The sequence below is a fragment of the Leptinotarsa decemlineata genome, unplaced genomic scaffold (genome assembly GCF_025532065.1).
Source record: "Leptinotarsa decemlineata unplaced genomic scaffold, Ldec_3_MD MMD2_tig00000251_RagTag_RagTag, whole genome shotgun sequence".
NCBI classification, from domain to species: domain Eukaryota; kingdom Metazoa; phylum Arthropoda; class Insecta; order Coleoptera; family Chrysomelidae; genus Leptinotarsa; species Leptinotarsa decemlineata.
In genome coordinates this window covers 7,554,937-7,575,501 of record NW_027412547.1, presented here as the reverse complement: position 1 = coordinate 7,575,501, position 20,565 = coordinate 7,554,937, and the positions used below count along the sequence as shown (strand labels likewise).

The 20,565-nt window shown below is 31.6% G+C and overlaps 1 protein-coding gene across 1 annotated transcript; it reads right to left on the bottom strand.

Moving 5' to 3' along the window:
* Positions 1–1,681: 1,681 nt before the first annotated feature.
* Positions 1,682–19,475, bottom strand: LOC111515012 (RING-type E3 ubiquitin-protein ligase PPIL2). Its single transcript, XM_074173621.1, has 7 exons — positions 18,397–19,475; positions 17,544–17,822; positions 13,610–13,758; positions 6,819–6,970; positions 6,543–6,732; positions 4,312–4,451; positions 1,682–2,624 (listed from the first exon to the last, which is right to left on the bottom strand). The coding sequence occupies exons 1-7, from the start codon at positions 18,956–18,958 to the stop codon at positions 2,540–2,542; spliced, it is 1,557 nt and encodes a 518-aa protein (XP_074029722.1). The 5' UTR covers positions 18,959–19,475; the 3' UTR covers positions 1,682–2,539.
* Between the last annotated feature and the right edge of the window lie 1,090 nt (positions 19,476–20,565).

The window sequence follows — 20,565 nt, the reverse complement described above, 5'->3', positions numbered from 1 at the left end:
TTTCACTGCTGGAGAGTATTTGAAAATATGTAATATGAAAATGCTTAACATGAGAGAGATCACTTAGTCAATAGCCAGTAACCGGTTGGTTAGCGTGTTTCTCATTCAGTCGACCGCTGCCGTACAAGATGAAGATTAACGAGGTCTTACCACGTCTCATTCCCAACACGGGTTAGACGATACACAGTGAACATCGATCAGCTGCCAATTGGTCTTGACCCAACGTTCAAATAGAATAGCGGTTGACTAAATGAGAACAAAATACTTATGCTAACCAACCGGTTTCTGGCTATTGACTTATGTCGATGACATTACTATGTGATCTATCTCTTCGTTTTCTACAGCCATCTCACATTGCTTATCATCAAATATGTTCCAGCAGAGAAAATCACCATATTTCTCTCAAAGAAAGTTCATATCATCCTTGGACTCTCGTTTTGAAAGTTATATAATTTTTTTGCCAACCAGGCCTTGTGATGAATAACATCAAGTTCACAGAACTAGAATAGAACCTACCAACAATTTTAAAGTATACTTTCAGTAGACCCTACTTGTTATTCGTGCATATACAAACCTCATCCGAATACATCGTTTTTTCACGAAAATCAATTGACTTTTTCACATACTCACCTATCTTTTGCGTCAAATTTTAAAATTGAATTTTCGCTCGACTTCTTTCCAAAATATGCTCGTATCAACCCAAAACTCTTTGGGTTGATACGTACTTTTTCATAACCAAATCTATTAGTCTTTCTCAAAGTGGGCGATAACGCCCCCTTGTGGGCGCTGGAGGCCTATAGGGGGGGGGATGGCTAATTTAAAAAAGTTTTTTTGCTTTTAACACAATTCGCCATCTAGGGGACTAGACAGTACCTATTTCCTGTCCGATAATTGTCAAACTGTACAATAGATGGCGGTAAGCGAAGTCTCCATTCTCCAAAGTACTAGGCCCGCCCGCTGCCTCATATAACAGCACGCGCGCCATCCAGCCAGTAATGTCATTCGACGATATTACGGAAACAAGTGAATTTCGTTAGCGACTAGCTAGGTAAAGTGCTGTACGTGCGGTGGTGAATACTGTAAGTGGAGTCATTAGCAAATTTTTAATACTCGATTCTTTACTTCAGCATTTTTGAAGACAAAATTATGTCGGAAGCAAAAAAGAAGAAACTATAATTGCCGAATATACGGCTTAATGCCTTTTTGGCATGCCGCCATTTTTGTTTTTTCCCTACCACTCGCTGACGTCATCGCCTTCTTTACTTCCTTCTTTCAAAATGACACAATCCCGATCCGTCTATTATTAACAAAGATATTTTGGCATCCCACCATGTTTGTTTTATCTTCGTCAATAAATTAGACAACATGCTACCATCACATGAATTAAGTTACCCGTTCCTTTCATTTTTATTCAGTCCATTGTATCCGAAGTAATTCAAATCAATACTAGTCATAATATGGTAATACTATTTTCTGAATAAAGATACACAACACGAAAAAATAATTTATATTTCATTTATATTCGTTTACTTTTCTCAAGTTGAGAGAGATATGGAGTAGTTTGCTATGTGTGTGAATGCAGAATTGAAGGAGGTATCATAATTTACTATAAAAATTACAGGTCCGTATCTGAAAAATAATTGATGAGGTAAAAAAATGTTATATGAAAAAAAAGTGCATATTGCAGCTTTCATTCAATTTTAATCATAAAACTTCATACATTTTTACATATTCTATATAATAGAGATTGCAAAGCAGAAAAATTTAAATTAACAATTTCTTTTTTTTTTCGATAATTTCGAGAACGTCTCACAATAGTCTAGATTTTTCAAAATAATTTCATTTCATTCTAAAAAGTACATTATTTGTCTAATTTAACCAACATCATATTTTCCAATATTATCAAGACATAGGAAAGGCTTTCACGGTTGGCATCAATGTTTTGGATGGTATCCGGGTTTGGAGATTGAAACCAAAGAAGACCACTGCAAAACCCGGAAAACATCCAAAACATTACCGAGATAGCAATAGTGTACAATACCATTTTTGCCACCTGGTATATCTATTATATTATTATCAATTCAATTATGTAGTGCATCACATGGAACTTGAAAAACCAAACTACTCTGTTTTGAACAAGCTGTATTTTCAGTTCCAACTTATAAACAAATTTCTATAGATACACTGACTAATATTGGTTGAATTTGGTTTAGATGTTTGATCTCTCAACAATTCTCTATTTATTTGATCCTAAACATATAAAAATCAATTCAGATTTGGTAAAGGGTATGTTTCGAATGTTAAGAATTATTTCTGATCTTTCTGAATTGTTTGGCCTGAAACATAAAACCACATTTCTTCTTTATGTTGGGAATTGAAATTGAAGTCAATACAAGTACATTGCCTTAATATATAATACACTATTTTATACAAGAAAAAAGGATTTTCAAATTTCATATTTTATTATCTTATATACATTTTTCTATATCCTAGGGTTATATATAAACACATGTAATACCTTTACCAATCTCTTCATTCTTCACCAGCCATTAAAATTGTTGAAAGAATTAAATGATTTTTTCCTCTGTGTAACTGACTCCACATCGGTATCATCTTTTTCGAGCCTAGCAAAAATATTGAATATTATTTATTTATTTATTTTACGGGATCACCCCCATTTGAGAATAAAATTAACAATTATATAATAAAGTAATATGCTACATTACATTAACTTAAGTTATTATCAAAGTTAATCATTTTTTGGATAGTTTTTTGGCTTTTTTACTTTCCACCATATTGAAAAATGTTTTGGGAACAAAACTTTTGAAAACACTATATGAGCTAAAGTCAAATAATAAGGGTTTCCAAAACGTTGTTTCCTTTTTAAAAAGATTATGGAAGTTGAAACCAAAAAATGTTATCATTAATAATTTATAATGTAGAACGAAAGCATTTCAAGGTTCTTGTGCTCAATAACAAAAAAATCTGTTTTTCCGTTAACCAGCTGTCGCACCCCTACGAACGACGACCCTCAGAAGTCGAAACTTGTGCTAGCTAAGGATTAACGAAGTCTTACCTTTCAACATGTGATTCCTAACACGGGTTGGACGATAGCAAGTGAAAATCGATCGTTCAAACTGGAGCTTAAACCAGCAACCAACACGGCAGTCAATTCGAGTGAGTGAACAAAGCACCCATGTCGAACCGCCTGGCTACCGACCGACCAATAATGAAGCTTTACAAATTCTAATTTGAAACTGGTTGAATTTTGAAAATTATAACTGAAAACTCTGACGTAGAAAGACACGAATTGGAATACTTTTCTTGACAAACATTTCACCAACCAAATTGGCGTCACCAGGAGATGAACTGTACTATACTGTACCGAGAAGACGTCATCAGGAGATGAATTATACTATACAGTATCATATTAACTTAAATTGACTTTTTTTTTCGAATGATTTAGCCGTTACTTGATGAAGGTCCATAGTATTAGGAATCACACGTTAAAAGGTAAGGCCTCGTTAGTCCTTACCTCGCACAAGTTTCTCAACTTCTGAGAGTTGTTGTTCGTATGGGGGCAACAGCTGATTAACGGAAAAACAGATTTTAAACAAAATTTTTAAACAGTAAACTACCTACACTTTACGATTTGATCAAATCGTAAGGTGTAGTTTATGAAAATACTTAAATTGAGTAGGTATATTTTTACAACTGATTGATTTTTAGGAAAAAAAGGTTTTGGCTTTCTACTTCTCCATCTTTATACAAAAAATGTAGAACAACTCCAGAGGAAGGTAGAAAGGAATTAATTTCGAAATGAACTCTTTACTTTACAAAGATGTGTAGATCATGCATAGAAGTTACTTTCAGACACATACTGGAAGAAAAAAACCCTGTCGAAATAACTACTTTCATATACATTTTTATATGAGCATTGAATAATACAAAAAACACCTTTTCTTATTCAGATTGTACTCATACTAAGAAAGAGAAATACACCTATTTTGAATATTGAACAAATGTCATTTTTTGTGGAGTAAATGAGAGTTGTTCATCGATCGTTTTTGTTTATTTTCACCTTAAACAATCTGTGAAAAAATAAAAGTATGTAATGGAAACCCTTTATACAGGTGTAGAAAAGGAAAACTTTTCAGTTCACAGATAAGTTATTGCATAATTTCGAAGTGCTTTCTATAAAGAAAAATGTTTCTTATATCAGTGAAAAATTCCTTGTGAATTTCTGAAAATCTTAGTTTATCAATCATTTATTTATTTTCCTATTTTTATTTTACCATATAATAAACTCACCTCTTAGTTGCATTAGGATCTACATATTTGGCAACACCACTTTTGAATACTTTCAACTCTCTGGTAGAATTGATTTTTTTAGTTTTCTCCTGCTCTTTTTCCCTTAGTTTCTCTACCTCAGCCTGTCTCTCTTTCGCAAGCTACAAATTAGATATATTTTAATTTCACTAAATTGATTTTTTCTATAAGATGTGAACAGGTAAATAATAATAATAATGTTTACAATAAATTCAGAAAAGAGATCAAAATGTTTCTGGTCGATGGGGTCTTTTACTCAGTTCATGAGTATTTTGATGATACTTTCGTCTCCTGATACACTCAAGAACTAATATTTTCTCGCTTAGTATATGTATATTTTTATGTGTTCTATTTTATTTATATATTTTAACTCATACTGTTGTTAGTATTGTTAGACTTTGTCTATGAGATGTATTTTCTTCTGACAATAAAGTATATTTGATTTGATTTGAGATACTGTATAGTGAAAAACTTGTGGTTGTGAACTGTTTAGTGAAAACCACACAACTGAGGTGGACAGCCCATATAAACTGTTTATGTAACAAGCTGTCGCAAGTGATATTTGCACTAAGAAAAATACATGTCACAAACATGGAAGCAACAGTATCTGCGTATTATGCATTGTTTCATAGTCACTTGATGTGTGGAATACAGTGTTACGGTAATGCAGTATCTACACATATTACGAGAATTTTCACATTGCAGAAAGCGGCAATAAGATCTATTTTAAATGTACCATGGGATACCAGTTGTAGAGAACTATTTCCTTCATTAAAAATCATGACCATCTACTCACTGCTCATTTATCAAAGTATAATAACAGTTAAGTCAAAGATAAATGAACATGCAACACACTCGTCAATTCACCCTCATGATACCAGACACAAACACAATTTGTTGGTGCCATTATGTCGTCTGCAACGAACGCAAAGAGACGACATACGGCTCTTCAACCTTCTTCCCACAGAGTTTAGGAATAGACCCTCGACGCAATTCAAAAATCAATCAAAACAGATACTATCCAATAACGGTTTCTATAGTATAATTCGAAACATTCGTCAGTCAGTCTTTGCTGACTATTTAAGAACAAAACTTGGGAATTTCTTTGGGTGAACAGCAGAACGGAAGTGTACTCTTATAACACAAGTTATTCCAATATTTCGATAAAATTTATTATTATCTTCAGGGAAAAGCTACAAATGTTTTATGGTGATAATACAATATGAAAAAGTTTTTTTTTTATTTTAATAATATAAAAAATTTTTTTTAACAACTTACTGTTAGTGAGGTTGGCCGTGTCGAAAAGAATGTTATATCTAAACAATTGAAACATGTCAATACAATAAAATAGTCATCAAGTTAAAAGAGGTAGACACCTCACTGGATACAAAGAAGAATAATGAATTAAAACTTTTAATAAAAATCGTTATTTGTTTCAAAATTATGGGAATACCGGTAAACGCCATGTGCATTCAGAAACAAGAGAGAGAGGCACAAGACAGTTGACATTTTGACAATGACAGTTGTCATGTCATTATATTATAAAGGTGTGTTAGTTTGTAAATGATGACAATCTGGAACACAAAGGGAACTGATTATGGAACAAGTGTGATCAGAGACATCTGCTGTTCTGTAAGTAAATAAATGAGAGAAAATCCACAAAATCAAATATATTAATTAATTAACAAAATCCTCAGTGGTCTTGAGGAATGGAATGAAGAAAATATTTAATCAAAATAAAACCCTGCCTTAGGGAGGTTGGAAGTTTTGTTGAAACAATATCAAATATTATGAATTTATATTGGAGAAGAGAACCCAGAATTATTGTTCATTGGAATAACTTGTTATTGGAATAACTTGTGTTATAAGAGTACACTTCCGTTCTGCTGTTCACCCAAAGAAATTCCCAAGTTTTGTATATATATATATATATATATATATATATATATATATATATATATATATATATATATATATATATATATATATATATATATATATATATATATACTTTATATATTTATAATGTATAATGCCATTGTTTTTATATATCATTTAGCTTTTCTATTGCCTTATACCTTCTATTTTTTTTATCATTAACCAATTTTAATGTATGACCATATATAAATTTTTAAATGTATTTGTCTACTGACCTGTCTACTAACTTTATGTTTCTTGAGACTAATAAAAATTATTATTATTATTATTATTACCTGCTCATCTGCCTCATCATATGGGTTTACGAAAATCTGAGTCCTGAATAAAATAATGTCTGTGATTGGTCTATCTTTATTATCAACCTCTATTTCCTCCATTGCTGAAAGAGTTTCCATACCCCCAACGACTGAGCCAAAAACAGTGTGTTTGTTATCCAAATGTTTGCATGACCGATAGGTAATGAAACTGAAAAGATAGTAATACTGATTTAATGCAAAAATATCATCATAAAGTTTGTAAAAAAATGTGTTATTGAATTAAAAAAAACTAACAACTGGGATCCATTAGTATGTTTTCCTGAATTGGCCATAGAAAGAATACCACGCCCTGTATGTGATAAGTTTGGTCGAAATTCATCTTCAAATTTGTTTCCCCATATTGATTCACCACCACCTCCTGTGTTAGTAGGATCACCTCCTTGAATCTGAAAATTATAGGAAACATTTATAAGTATTTCAACAACTATATCAATGAGAAACATTTATTATTTGATTGGAAGTAATAAAATTTGAAGTAAATTTTGTTAAACATATTGTTTTCATTAGTTAAATGACAGAATTTTTTTCAAATGAAATTCAAAAGCTAATACTGATTTGATTATTACATATTACAGGAAATATCATTTTGGAAATCTGTTTTATTACAAACTGAATGGAAATGAAGGTTTTACCTGAAATTTAATTAATTTAGGCAGAATAAACTCCTTTCACATAAAATACTGAACTATTCGCTTGGAATCTCTCAACTCTTTATTTTATTTTAATTTTTTATTCTATTGTTCTTACTTGTATTTTATTTCACTATTATTTCATTTCAGGTTTTTTTTTTATTCATATAATTGTTATTTTTAGCTATTCATTTTCAATTCTTCTTTTTTTATTAGTTCTTTCAGGGAATTAAATAAATAATCTTTCTTTATTTCAGAAATAGGTTTCCCTAATATACAATAAAAAAAAAATAGGAAAAGATAGAACAGAAAAAGTAACTAATATATGCTATTCAGTAATTTTAAAACTATTACAAGTAACAATAAATAGTTCTATCGCTCCGTGCTATTATTTTACAAATAATATTCATTATTTCTACTTAGTAATGCTAGTTATATAGGTAACATTAGAAGATTTATACCGAAACAATTCAAATATTTCACAATCAAAACTAACATATAAAACATAGATTTACAACTTTATCCAAATGTAAGCTATGTTTCTTTTATATATTTTAACAAATGTCTTTTGAAGACATTTATTGATAAACAGTCATTTACGTCAGTTGGTAGGTCATAAAATTTAATGAAGCCTTTAAAAAATACTGAATTCATACTACTTTTAAAATTTGTTCTGACAATATGTAGATTGCAGTTATTGCGAGTATAGTGTTCATGGATTTCATAATTGTAGTTGACCATATTCATGAAATAAGAAGGAGACAAATTATTTATTATCTTATAAATAAATATCATTGCGAAGTACAGTAACCTTTGTAATACGGGCAGCCACTGAAGGGTGGATAACATTGAATTTATTGGTGTGTATCTATTACATCTCAGAATAATTCTCATGCCTCTATTTTGCAATTTCTGCAGTTGATTAATTTTATTTAAGTTCATAAAGTATATGATTGATGCACAATAGTCAAAATGAGGCAGAATAATTGCTTTATAAACTGTTATTTTAGTGGCTGTTGATAAATTACTAGCAATTCTTGAAAAAAAGTATAATTTTTTTGAAATTTTTTTATGAACATAGTCGAAATGGCTATCAAAAGAAAGTGTATTGTCGAGTTGGACTCCTAAGTATTTTATATTTGTGACGATCTCAATTTTCTTGTTATCAATATTTATGTCTAAATTATTTATCCCAATTTTGTTGTATTTAAATTTATTAGTAATTATCATGGCTTTGGTTTTAGTTACATTTAATTTCAATTTATTGATATCGAGATATCTTTTAACACTGACTAAGATGGAATTCATTTTGTGAATAGCTCTATCCAAGTCTGTATCACTACATGCTAATAATGTATCATCTGCGAACAGATTTATGAATTCACAGTCCACAAATAAGTTAATATCATTAAGATATATTATGAAAAGCAGTGGACCTAAAACACTACCTTGAGGAACACCTTTGTCATTTGTGATTTCATTTGAAAATGTATTGTTAATTCTTACCCTCTGCTTTCTATTAGACAAATAATCATAAAACCAATTGAAGGTCTGACCGCCTACACCATATCTCTTGAGCTTAGCAAGAAGAATATTTCTATCAATTGTCTCAAAAGCCCTTTTCAAATCGAGAAACACAGAAACAACATATTTGTTGTGCTCTAGTTCATTATTAAATTTACTTAATGACAACTGGAGTGCTGACTCACAGGAATGGTTTTTTCGAAACCCTGACTGTCTTTCGAATAAGATTTGATTGTCATTGATAAATTCCAACAATTGGTTATAAACAGTAATTTCTAAAATTTTTTCTAAGGCTGGTAGTGTATTAATAGGTCTGAATTCATCAGCTTTTATAGTATTACTGATTTTTTGGATTGGAATAATAGTACTGGTTTTAAGTCCCTGTGGAAGTCCCTGTCGAATTTTTCCCGTTCGTAAAGAAGTATTAATAAAATTAAGTATAGCATGACCAGCCGTTTCAAATATTTGTTTAAGTATTTTACAACTTAGTATTTCATTAATACTGTGTTTATTATCCAAAGAATTAATAATTTCTCTCAACTCCTTTAAAGTGATCTAGGTTTGACCATAACTCTTGGGTTTCAATGCTATCCGTTATTAGATTAACACTATTAACAAAATATTCATTGAACTCTTGGGCAATTTCAGTTTCATTTTTTATTATTATGTGATAACCATTTTTTTCAAATTTTATATGTCTGGGCATTTCTTGTTCTTTGTTATTGACCAACTGTTTCAGTGTTTTCCACATCATTTTTGAGTTATTTTTATAATTATCTACTTTCTCATGGTAGTAGTTCTGTTTATTTTTTTTAATAGATTAACTACTTCATTTCTAAGCTTTTTGAATTTTTCCCATAAATAATCTTTTTCAATTTCGTTAGCTTTTACAAAGGAAATATATGTATTGTCTCTCTCTTTGATTTTGATTAGAACTTCATTTCAAATCATTTTATATAATATCAGACAATGGAAGTCCGAACTAATGAAATTCACTGAACTTTTTGTTGCCAGGTTATACACTGTGGTCCACTAAGTGTGCAACAAATGGGAAACTTTTTTATTATCGATTTCTCAGAAAATTTTCTTCTTGACAAAAGTTGTTGCATGTTCCAAAACTACACCAAGTGTACCTGAAATGGCTTTATGACAAACACCATACAGGATAGGCCAAAAAATATGAAGTTCGTTCAAGAGTAAAGTACCCTTATTTAAAAAATATAGAAATATGTTGAAAAAAAAAAGTTGCTTAGAATTTAAAGTTATGTTCAGATACGAAGTTATGGCCTGCTATTCGATTTTTATTCTTTTGGAAAATTTTGAATTACCCCCGTATGATACATATTTTTACTATTTTGAATTAATATGTATTTGAAGTAGCTACAATCAAATCAGTTTGGGGTATTTTTTATCAAATTAAAGTGTATTTGTAAAATTTACTTGGATTTGTATTTTTTTAGGTGACCGTCAACTTCATGTTTGTTGCAACCATATTTAACAGAACTCTAGAATAAAACAAATACTCTTTTTAACGAGGCAAATACTTTACTAAGTATAATGTTCATATGAATAAACTGTCAAAATCTATCGCGGATAGTCATGAACAAAAAAGAACCAATAAGCAATAGTACAGAAAAATACAATAGGCAACTTAACAACTTAACTGGTGCTAACAATAAAAATTATCGAAGCGTCTCTGTATGTCCACCTTCTCTTTCGATGCAACTAATTGTTCGCTAATAAAATTCGTTTAATGTAGATCGCAACACTCGTATTGAAGTTTCAAGCTCATCAACATTATTAAAGGGGCGATTTCTGTAGACTTTTTGTTTTAAGTATCCCCATAAGAAATAATCTAGTGGTGTAAGGTCTGGAGAACGAGGAGGCCATCAAGGATCGGTATTTCGTCTTAACCATTTATTACGAAATGTCCTATTAAGCCACTGAGAAACATTTCTAGTAGAATGGGCAGGACATCCGTCATGTTGGAACCATAACTTTTGCCGTTCTTCTAATACCATATCATCCAAAAACTCTCCTATTTCAGTTTCCAAAAAGTTCAAGTACCTGTCACCATTCAAATTCTCGCGAAAAAAAAAACGGACCTAGTAATTTATCATTTAATATACCACACCAAACGTTTGTTTTCTGATAGTATTGATTTTTGTTGTGAATAATAAAATTTGGGTTGACATCTAACCACCATCTGCAATTTTGTGATGATAGAACCCCATTTGTTGTAAAAGTAGATTCATCTCCAAACAGAATACATCGATGAAAATATCGTTGTTCTTCTATTTCACTCTGAATCCACATGGAAAAATCATATCTCAAATCACAGTCTCTTTCTTGAAATGTACAAATGAATGTAGGTTTGTAAGCATGGTACTTATGTTTCTTGAGAATACGCTTCACAGAGGTATAATCACTAATTTCTCGGGTGGATCTTCTAGGATTTTTTACTACTGCTTGGAGTACGTCACGCTGGTTCTCTTCTGTGCATACAGGTTTCGTACGCTCCGTATTACGTTTATATTCTAGTGAGTCGGTCTGTTTGAAATTCTTTAAAATTCTACATAAACTTGAATAGCAAATTTGTTTGTCTGGATGCCGCTCGTTGAAAATATTTGCAGCTTCGCGCATTGTTTTATAACCATCAGCACAAATTAAAACTAATTCTGCCTTTTCAGTTAACGTTAATAATACTGGGTGAGGCATTTTTAATTAAGGACAAATATGAAAACGTTTTACAGACAAGTTTTAGGAAGCCACACTATCAAACTACAGTATTGTTTTAGGGCGTGTGTTTTTTGTTCATTACCATCCGCGATAGATTTTGGATTGTTTTTTCATATCTGTTCTAGTTGAAGCATTAATGTCAAAATAAAAGAAATTTTATACTTTTATTGACAGTTTATTTATATGAACATTTAGTTAGTAAAGTATTTGCCTCTTTAAAAAGAGTATTTGTTTTATTCTAGAGTTCTGTTAAATATCGTTGCAACAAACATGAAGTTGACGGTCACCTAAAAAAATACAAATCCAAGTAAATTTTACAAATACACTTTAATTGATAAAAAATACTCCAAACTGATTTGATTGTGGCTACTTCAAATATATATTAAATCAAAATAGTAAAAATATGTATCATACGAGGGTAATTAAAAATTTTACAAAAAAAAATCGAATAGCAGGTCATGACTTCGTATCTGAACATAACTTTATATTTTTTGGCGTATCCTGTATGGTGTTTATCATAAAGCCATTTCAGGTACACTTGGTATAGTTTTGGAACATGCACCATCTTTTGTCAAGAATAAAATTTTCTGAGAAATCAATAATAAAAAAGTTTCCCATTTGTTGCAGACTTAGTGGACCACACTGTAGATGGCATTCCTATGAGTACAGTTATATAGATAGTCTACCAGTTTCAATATGAGAGTATTTGTGCTAGCAAAATGGCAATTTTCAATGTTCAAATATAGTATGTGCTAACAGATGAGATTTTGATGCGTATTCAAAACCAAACTGTACCCGCTCCAGAAGATAGATATTGGTCACACAAATTGATATCAATAGTACATTGGTGAAATATGACTTAAGTGGGCGGAGTCTTTTAACACAGAACGATTTTACGTTTCTGCGCTGACTCATTCTAGTTGGCGTCGACTTTACTTTATTGTTGAAAAAATATTGTACGGAATATTTTTATAGTGTGAAAATTGATTCCCCAATAGATTTTACTGTTAACTAACTTTTTCCTCATATGTACTGCAACCCTGTTAGCTATGGATTAATTTATAAAAAATGAGACATGATGAAAGTGAAAATAATACTTGATATACATTCAAGAAAAGCTGATTTGAATTTTTCCCTTCAAGATTTTTTGTGTCAAATCAAGAGATTATTAATTTTTGTAATTGGGAAACTCCGGATATCAGACATTGAAACATTACATAAATATAAACATAATAAAAACTGGGTACAAATTGGCGGGAAATTATCTCGTGAAAGTTCCCGTTAAATTCAACAGTTATTCAAATGAAGGTAAACAATGGGTTCTTCAGAATAAGACCTATATCACTGTTCATAGTTCTTGTGCCACAATTTACTATTTGCATACTTCCGAAAGCGTCCAAAAGTCTAATACCACAGCTGGTTACAAAGACGTATCGAGCGATATTTGATTTAACTGGTCTCCTAAATCGGATATATGCTGAATGTTATTTGAAAAGAATTTTGATAGCTTTTAGTCTGACCGATATATTTTTTGTCACAGCCTTCATAAATCCCCGACTTTTCATTTTCCAATATTTTGCCTTTGGGACTACCTAACATTTGTTGAAGTGAGCTAATCATTTAGTATATCTTAGTTCATGTTGAAGAATTATAAACTTTTAATCAGCTTTTTTTTGAAGTTTTTGTTCGTGAATTTACATTTCCTAATCAACTTATCTACTATTTACAAATTCTTATTGACAAAGTCAGTTGGCAGTACAAAAATATGAATAGAATAGCAGTTACATTTGTTCACATACAATTTAAATACTGAGATCCACTTGAACCCACTGTCACACTGAGTGACAACGAAACCACTGTACACTGACCATTCAGCCATCTGTGGGGCAAGAAACCCGAAATTTGAAACGAGTACACAGTTCACTGTAGCCGACATTTTCAATTAAAAATATATTTCGGTGGAACCAAGTGAAGCAAGAATTATTCCTTGCAAAAATAATGACAGATGATCCCATGAGTTTCTTGTTCCTGTTCCAACAAATTTAATTGTATGAGTCATAGATCATATCTTTCATAGGAACCTATTATTAGTACCATGTATATACATATTTACACAAAAGAATTTCAACTCACCATAAAGTTCCTTATGGACCTATGGAATTTGGTAGCATTATAATATCCATTTTCACAGTGTTTCATAAAGTTTTCACAAGTTTTGGGGACCATATCACAGTGTAATTCTAGGTTCAGCATACCCAAATTAGTTACTAGCCGAACGTAGCCTGCAAAATATGGATTAGTAGATTTATAAAAAATTATTATCGATTAACACGATTCTGGTAAAAAAGAACATGAGACAAGTTTTGGTTTTTACACCAGCTATTTAACAGAATACTTGTCTGTAGTTAGAAGAAATGAAATATATGTGAACTATAATAAATAAAATGCCACATCAACAAACTGAGTCATGCCAGGTTATAACAGATACAACAAGGTAATATTTATTGAAGATGAGAGCGAAAACCTATAGAACTTTTATTTAAACATCGTTGTTGCATTGTCTTATATAAAACTTTTAAAGAACAAGTATTTGTAACGTGATAAATCTCTACTTAAAAATATATAGTTCAAAATATTGAGAATGGAATCAACCTCATAAAAAAATATTATTCTTTATTCATATAAGATAAACATTTCACATTCAACAATTACAAACATTATTGGATCCCCCGGACTTTATGATTTTCCACAGCATTGAATGAATGTCAGAAATTAGGTGAGCCTATTATTTGTTTGGAATATATTCTTTCGTTTCGTATAGCCTTCCGTTATAGGATGAATTAGAGGTTGTAAGGAAACAGGGAGCAGTTGACATAATTTGAGCTAGATTGTCCTCGGTTTTCGATGTGGATACCTGAAAGTAAATAACACTTTAAAATAGATGTCTTACCAAGCCTTTTCCGGAAATAATTTTCCTTCGAATTGAAATTAACTATATTATTGTGCCCACCTGTTATCTGATCGTCCAGTTGTAGTTTAGTTCCATAATTCCTTAGATTGTTTTCGTCTACAGAACTAATGGTTCTGTAGACCCCGTTTCAGAAAATAAGATTTATCAAGCTAGATTATTAGTCGCGACCTGTGAAACAGTTGTCACCATAGGGCTTGCAAGAAAACGCTTCTCTATTCGCTGATGGAGGGCGCGAGAGGTACCAATTCATGATTATTTATAAAAATTCATGTAAAGACGTGTCTTAAAAGGAAATTATTTTTACTGTTTTTTATTATTATATCAAAATTGAATTCGGACTAAGTGTAGGTGAATAATTGACAGCGCCATCTATGGGTCAGAGGGACTTAGAGGTTTTGTAATTGTAAATATACCTAAAAATTCTAGATGTAGATAGTTTTTAAATTATTGCCCCTTTCAGTTTCACACACCTTTCTCGATAAGTCAGTGATTCAACTTACCGATTTGGAAATGGATCGGAAGTCGCGTATTTTAACTCTTCACCTGATTGGTTCACTTAATGCTGCTCATGACGTATAGGCATGCGCTTCAATACAGAAACGTTTTTCAAAATAGGCTCTAATGGATATAATTTCCCACTCGACATTCTCCCAATCTTAATTTCCGGCCTACTCAGGACGGGAAAGAGAAACAGATTGACCTGACTTGGTAATTTTCTTTTCGCTCCGTGCATGTTCAGAAAGAACCATTTTGGAAAATCTGTTTATTAGGCACCTCATAGAGGATACATTTCCATAAGGCTTCATTTCAAGTGAAGTTTCAAGTTTTCAAGTTAGTTTCGTACTTATAGAGTATTGCTATTGTTTGGTTGTGGCCCTTTCACGCTTTTCAAGGATCAGAGAACTTCACGACGATCTGTGTGTGATTAGTTCATAGACGATTTTGTTGAACCATTACGAGTTGGGAACTACTTGAATCAGTATTTTGGAAAAATACTGAAATCTATTTTGTGGAAACCGAAAAAAAATACTTGTCTCCAGTATTTCTCCTGATTTTATTGGAAATAAAACGCTTCTAAACTAGAAGTATGAATTCACGCCAGATCAACAACCACTCTGGAACATTTTGACTACCCATCTTGGCGGACTGAGTTTGTGATGAATTAAATTACCTTAGCTTATGTACCAGTTTTCACATTTGAAAAAATATTTAGTAAATCTCACAATAAAGTGTTTTTTGAATAGGTTATATAATTTTAAACAATGTCATTTTCTGGTCACATTTAACATGATTAATTTAAGTAGATGATTCAAAATCACAGTTCAAATCCTAGTATTACATAAAGAAAAATATTGTTTGGTTTCCCACTGAAACAAGATGACCCTGCCTGAAACAAAGTTCTATATTCAACACTGACTGACCCAGTCACCAGAACTAATGGAGCCATTTTTCCAAATAGTTCCATTGATTTATGCCCAAGAATGAGAAATGAGTTGAATTTATGGATTCTAGGTTCTCAAAGGTTAAGTGTGAGATTTAAAAATGTAAACTTTCTTTTTAAGGTCGTGCTAGTTTTTGAAAAAATTTACCTTAGTTTTACATATTTTTGTCTGTCGATCATGAATATTAAACTTGGCACATCGGTTTGCCTTCGGAGATACACCACTCAGAAATTATTAACTGTAGGCAAGTAAACGAGGACATTCGCGTTCACATATTCACCTACACTTTCATTTTATCCATACAAAATGTTTCAACTTCCAAAACATTGTTTATTTTCCAGCAAACTATATACTTTTTATTATAAACACAAATATTTATTAAACTAAATGGCTCATCTGCAAGATATATCTTTGTTGGTCCTATTGGCATTGTTACAAAAACTGGAAATAAATGGGATATTGTCAAATTTATATAGTTATCAAAATAAAAAGGAATGTCACCCAAAAGAGTGAACTTTCTAACCGAGAGAGATTAATTGTTATTGTCATTTTGGATATGCCTTTGAATGTGCCTTCTAAATGGTGTTTCATTTAAAAGAAAGCTGAACATAATTTTCATTTTTTGACTTTGACCTTTTGTTATATTGCCAAAACATAATAACAAAAACTCTAGTGAAATGACGATATCAATCATAATTTGATTCTAAAAAAAGTTACTTCGGGGACAGAGTCTTTATTATGTGAAAACATTTGAAATGAAGGCGATCACCAGAAGTATGTACCAGAAATAGTCAATGTACTTTTGACTTTTGTGTGACAATATTTACGAAAGTAGACCAAAGCACAAAGTGTCGACTTCAGGTTTGTGATCAGCAGATAAAATTATGTTAGGTCTAATTGAAAATTTTTCCAAAACTAGCACAAACCCAAAAAACGAATATTTAAAATGAGGAAATATTGAAAGTTATAAAATTATTAACTCAATCTACTTCTATACTTCCACACACCAAAAGTTTAACTTCTTTTCTCAACTCACATCAGATGATCTAAACTTTTTAGATACAAACTTTTCAGATCACTTCCTGATGATGTCAATTTGGTTAGTAGCAAGGGCACCTGGAAGGTGTATTTCTGGTGTGTGAAAATATTTTTTATACATTCTATGACAGAGGCTTCAATATTCTATTTCACCCCAATTTTGTAACTTTTCTTTCAGTAGGAACCGATAATTTCACACTTATTGTCTTCAATCTTTCAATTCAGGTCTTATTCTGGACAAAAACTATTGTAACGAATCTGAAGCCGCCCCTGACCGATATTCCCGCCGACTCAGCGAACAAACACATGACATCACCGAGAAAGAATGCAACCGCCGGTAAAACTCTGGTCGAGTACCAAACCGACTACAGATTTCTAGAAAGGACTGTTACATTATATAAGCCTGGCTTCCCGACCCAAGAGGGCAATTCAGAAAGTGAATCGAGCGGCTAAACAAAAAATTAAAATAGTGGAAATAAATTAAGCGTTAGTTGCTAAGTGTTGTAAATAAATTAGTTAAGTATTGTTGGAAATAAATTTGTTTAAGACAGTTAATTCTTCAATTTGTCACTCTATGCAATTCAGAAAAAAACATTTCACATACAAACTAACTCACCTTTCTTCTTCACTCTTTGATATCTAACCTCATCTTCATGTACAATAGCTGCTTCATGTACTAGCTTAGGTACCATCGCCGTAGAAGTGAAACTAGCAGCAACAGCCCCAGTAGAGTAATGGGCAGCATTGAATTTGTCAGCTTTGGCAGTACTTTCTGTTTTATTCAGTTCTATTGTGGAAGCTTTATAGTGTTTGTCTAGTTCCTCCAAAGTGTACTTTGTTTCAGGATTCACAGATTTTAAACGAGCTTGTGGATTAGATTTTTCAGCAATTTCCTCTGAAAAAACAATTGTATTATATACTTTCAAATTAATGACTACAGAGTAATAGGATCTTCCTGAATTGAAACCATATATGCTTCACATAAATTAGTTTCTAGTCGAACTGTATAAATATATGTTCATACATGTATATAAACAAGCACAGGGCTGAAATTTAAGTAATATTTTTTGGTGTCTAACCAGCATCATAGAATAATCAGAAATACTTATATCAAAGAGACACCCAGGATAAAATTGCCAGAATTGACATTTCAACAAATAATATTCGATTTTGCATTTCCCCACTACTCAATTCCAAAGATTCAATCGACTGAGACGAAATGAAAAGTAGCAGCAGGAAGAGGAATCAGAAAGCATGAAAAAAAATTACGAAAATGGTAACGTAATGAAATGGTAACGAAATGGTAATGGAATTGTTAAAAAAATGCAGGTTTTCATAAATATTAACTACACTATTTATTCACTGGACATGCAGAAGACCATGACATATATTTGAACCAACTTAAAAACATTACTAAACACATTGGAATAACTCAAAAAAAAAATTATATGTAACTCTGTAACTCTTACCTTCAGTTTCAACTCTCAAATTATTTTTCACATGATGGAATTTGGAGATATCGAACTTTGACAAATTATTAGGATCTTGTAAAATAATGATATCCTTCCTCTCAAAAGGTTGATCAGTAATCAAATCTTTCCAGTTACGGGTCTTTATATTCAATTGTTCAATAGCTTCCATTAAAAAAACATTTCCAGTTGTAGCAATAGCGGCTATATGTGAACTTTTAGTAAATGGTTTGAATAACACGGGGCATTCAAAAATCTCTTCAGATTTACGGTGGAAGTTCAACTGGAACAATGATCTGAAGTCCAATGGTTTGCCAGTGACAGGATTTATTTTATATTTTTTAAGAAATGGTATGAGAGCTTCTAGATCGAATATATTGCCTTCCAAATCACAGTAAGGTACCTCGAATGGTTGTAGAGACAAACAGCAATGATCAAAGGGCAATCTTTTGAAATTTTCCTCCTCTTTGGTTGTATGACCAACTTTTTTTCCTCCATAAAGTGTTGTCCATTCTGTATATGTTAAATACATTTTGTCCTTTTGATGTTGTCTTTTTCCCATTTTGAACGGTCGATTTGAAACTCTTCAAAATAGATTCTGTCTGAGCAAAATAAAAAACCTCTACAGATGAGATCCAAAGATAAAATAATAATTTGAATGAAGTTTCGTTTGGTCCGTATTAAACGTTTGATATTCCTTGCAGTTATTTCTTATAAAGTAATGTGATTTTGAGTTCACAATAAGTACTAACAACTATCGATGAGGGCTATTCGCAATAAAATATTCAAAATCAAAATTTAAAAAAGTAACAATATGACAGATAGCATATAATTGAGGTTATATGTTACATCCACTATCCACTGTCTACTTCTCTTGGTTTTTGTTATCGGCTTTAGCAGCTAGAGTATTCTTTAGAGTATTTCTTCTTTGAGGATTAATTTATTCGTTCATAGGTTTAAGGCTAGTTCATGTTGGAACGAACATCGCATAAAAAGTGCGATTTAAAATGGCGACGTGTTTATCGTAAAAAAGTTGAAAAAATTGAACTTTTTTGCAATTTCCGCAAAATTTTGTACGTCAACATACAATGAGGTTATATGCTATTTTATTTGACTCTCGTTTTTTAAACCCATAAAACGAAATTGAAGCCGAAATGGACGAATGTGTAATGTGTCAGGTTGTTCAAATTATATCAACTTTACCGTATACATAAAGCTTCATTGAGAAACGTCTTTATAGTGTGAGAAATATTTTCAAAAACAGGAGAAAATATGCAGAATTTCACAACCTTGTAGCTGAAATGAGAATTAGTGATCCAGAGAAATATTTCAACTATTTCAGGCTGACTCTCTCATTATTCAATAAATTATTGAATTTGGTTGGCCCTTCATTAAAGAAGACTCATTTTGTAAAAGAACCCCTCGCTCCTGCACTCAAGTTAAGATAAATGGTTTGAATGCACGCTCCTATTAAACAAAACTTGAGAAAATTGTGAGTCCTATTTTCTGATATGATGGGGTCTGGTCTTAAAAGTCGTAATTCGTATGAGTCGTATATGTCATCATTCAGGTTCATGTAATAAAATTTAAAATTCAACAATAAAATCCCTAGATATTGCCCGCTTTAACATGAACAGGTCAACAAGAGGATTTTTCCGAATTCTTGGGGTTCTTGTTGAATACTCTTCGTGAGCAAAACAATAGCAAAATCAATACACCTGACCGCTCTGGACTGAATGATTCCGTACAGCCCATTTCGTCTTGTGTTTGTAAATCTTTTGCTGGAAAAATCCTCACTTGTTTACTTTGTGGTAAATGTTTAAGAAGTACCGAAAACTTATGTGAATTTCTGGAAGTTCATCTACCTTTTCCTAATATGACTAATAACCAGTCCGTGCAAAGCTTATTGTTAAATAATCTGAAAATGGAATTTTTAACAGGTGATAACATGGTCAAACATGCGCCAAACTAACTGACTGTTATAAGGAAACAAGTATAGCTGAGGCACCAGTCAATCTAATAGTAACATTGATGATTTTCAAACAAGACTTAACCTCTAACGGAAGCAAGAAACTCTTTGGAAGGTTCGAAATAGATGAACATTTCAACCTAGCAGACCACTATTATAATATTCATGCAATCATTGTTCACTGTAGTTCTGGCGTTGAA

What these genes read in the sequence shown, in the direction of transcription:
- LOC111515012 (XM_074173621.1), bottom strand. Translation starts at nt 18,958, where the DNA reads ATGGGAAAAAGACAACATCAAAAGGACAAAATGTATTTAACATATACA. An exon ending in TCAAAGAGTGAAGAAGAAAG is followed by an intron (nt 13,759 to 17,543) that starts GTGAGTTAGTTT and finishes CATATTTTGCAG; the next exon opens with GCTACGTTCGGCTAGTAACT. An exon ending in GATCCTAATGCAACTAAGAG is followed by an intron (nt 2,625 to 4,311) that starts GTGAGTTTATTA and finishes TATTTTTGCTAG; the next exon opens with GCTCGAAAAAGATGATACCG.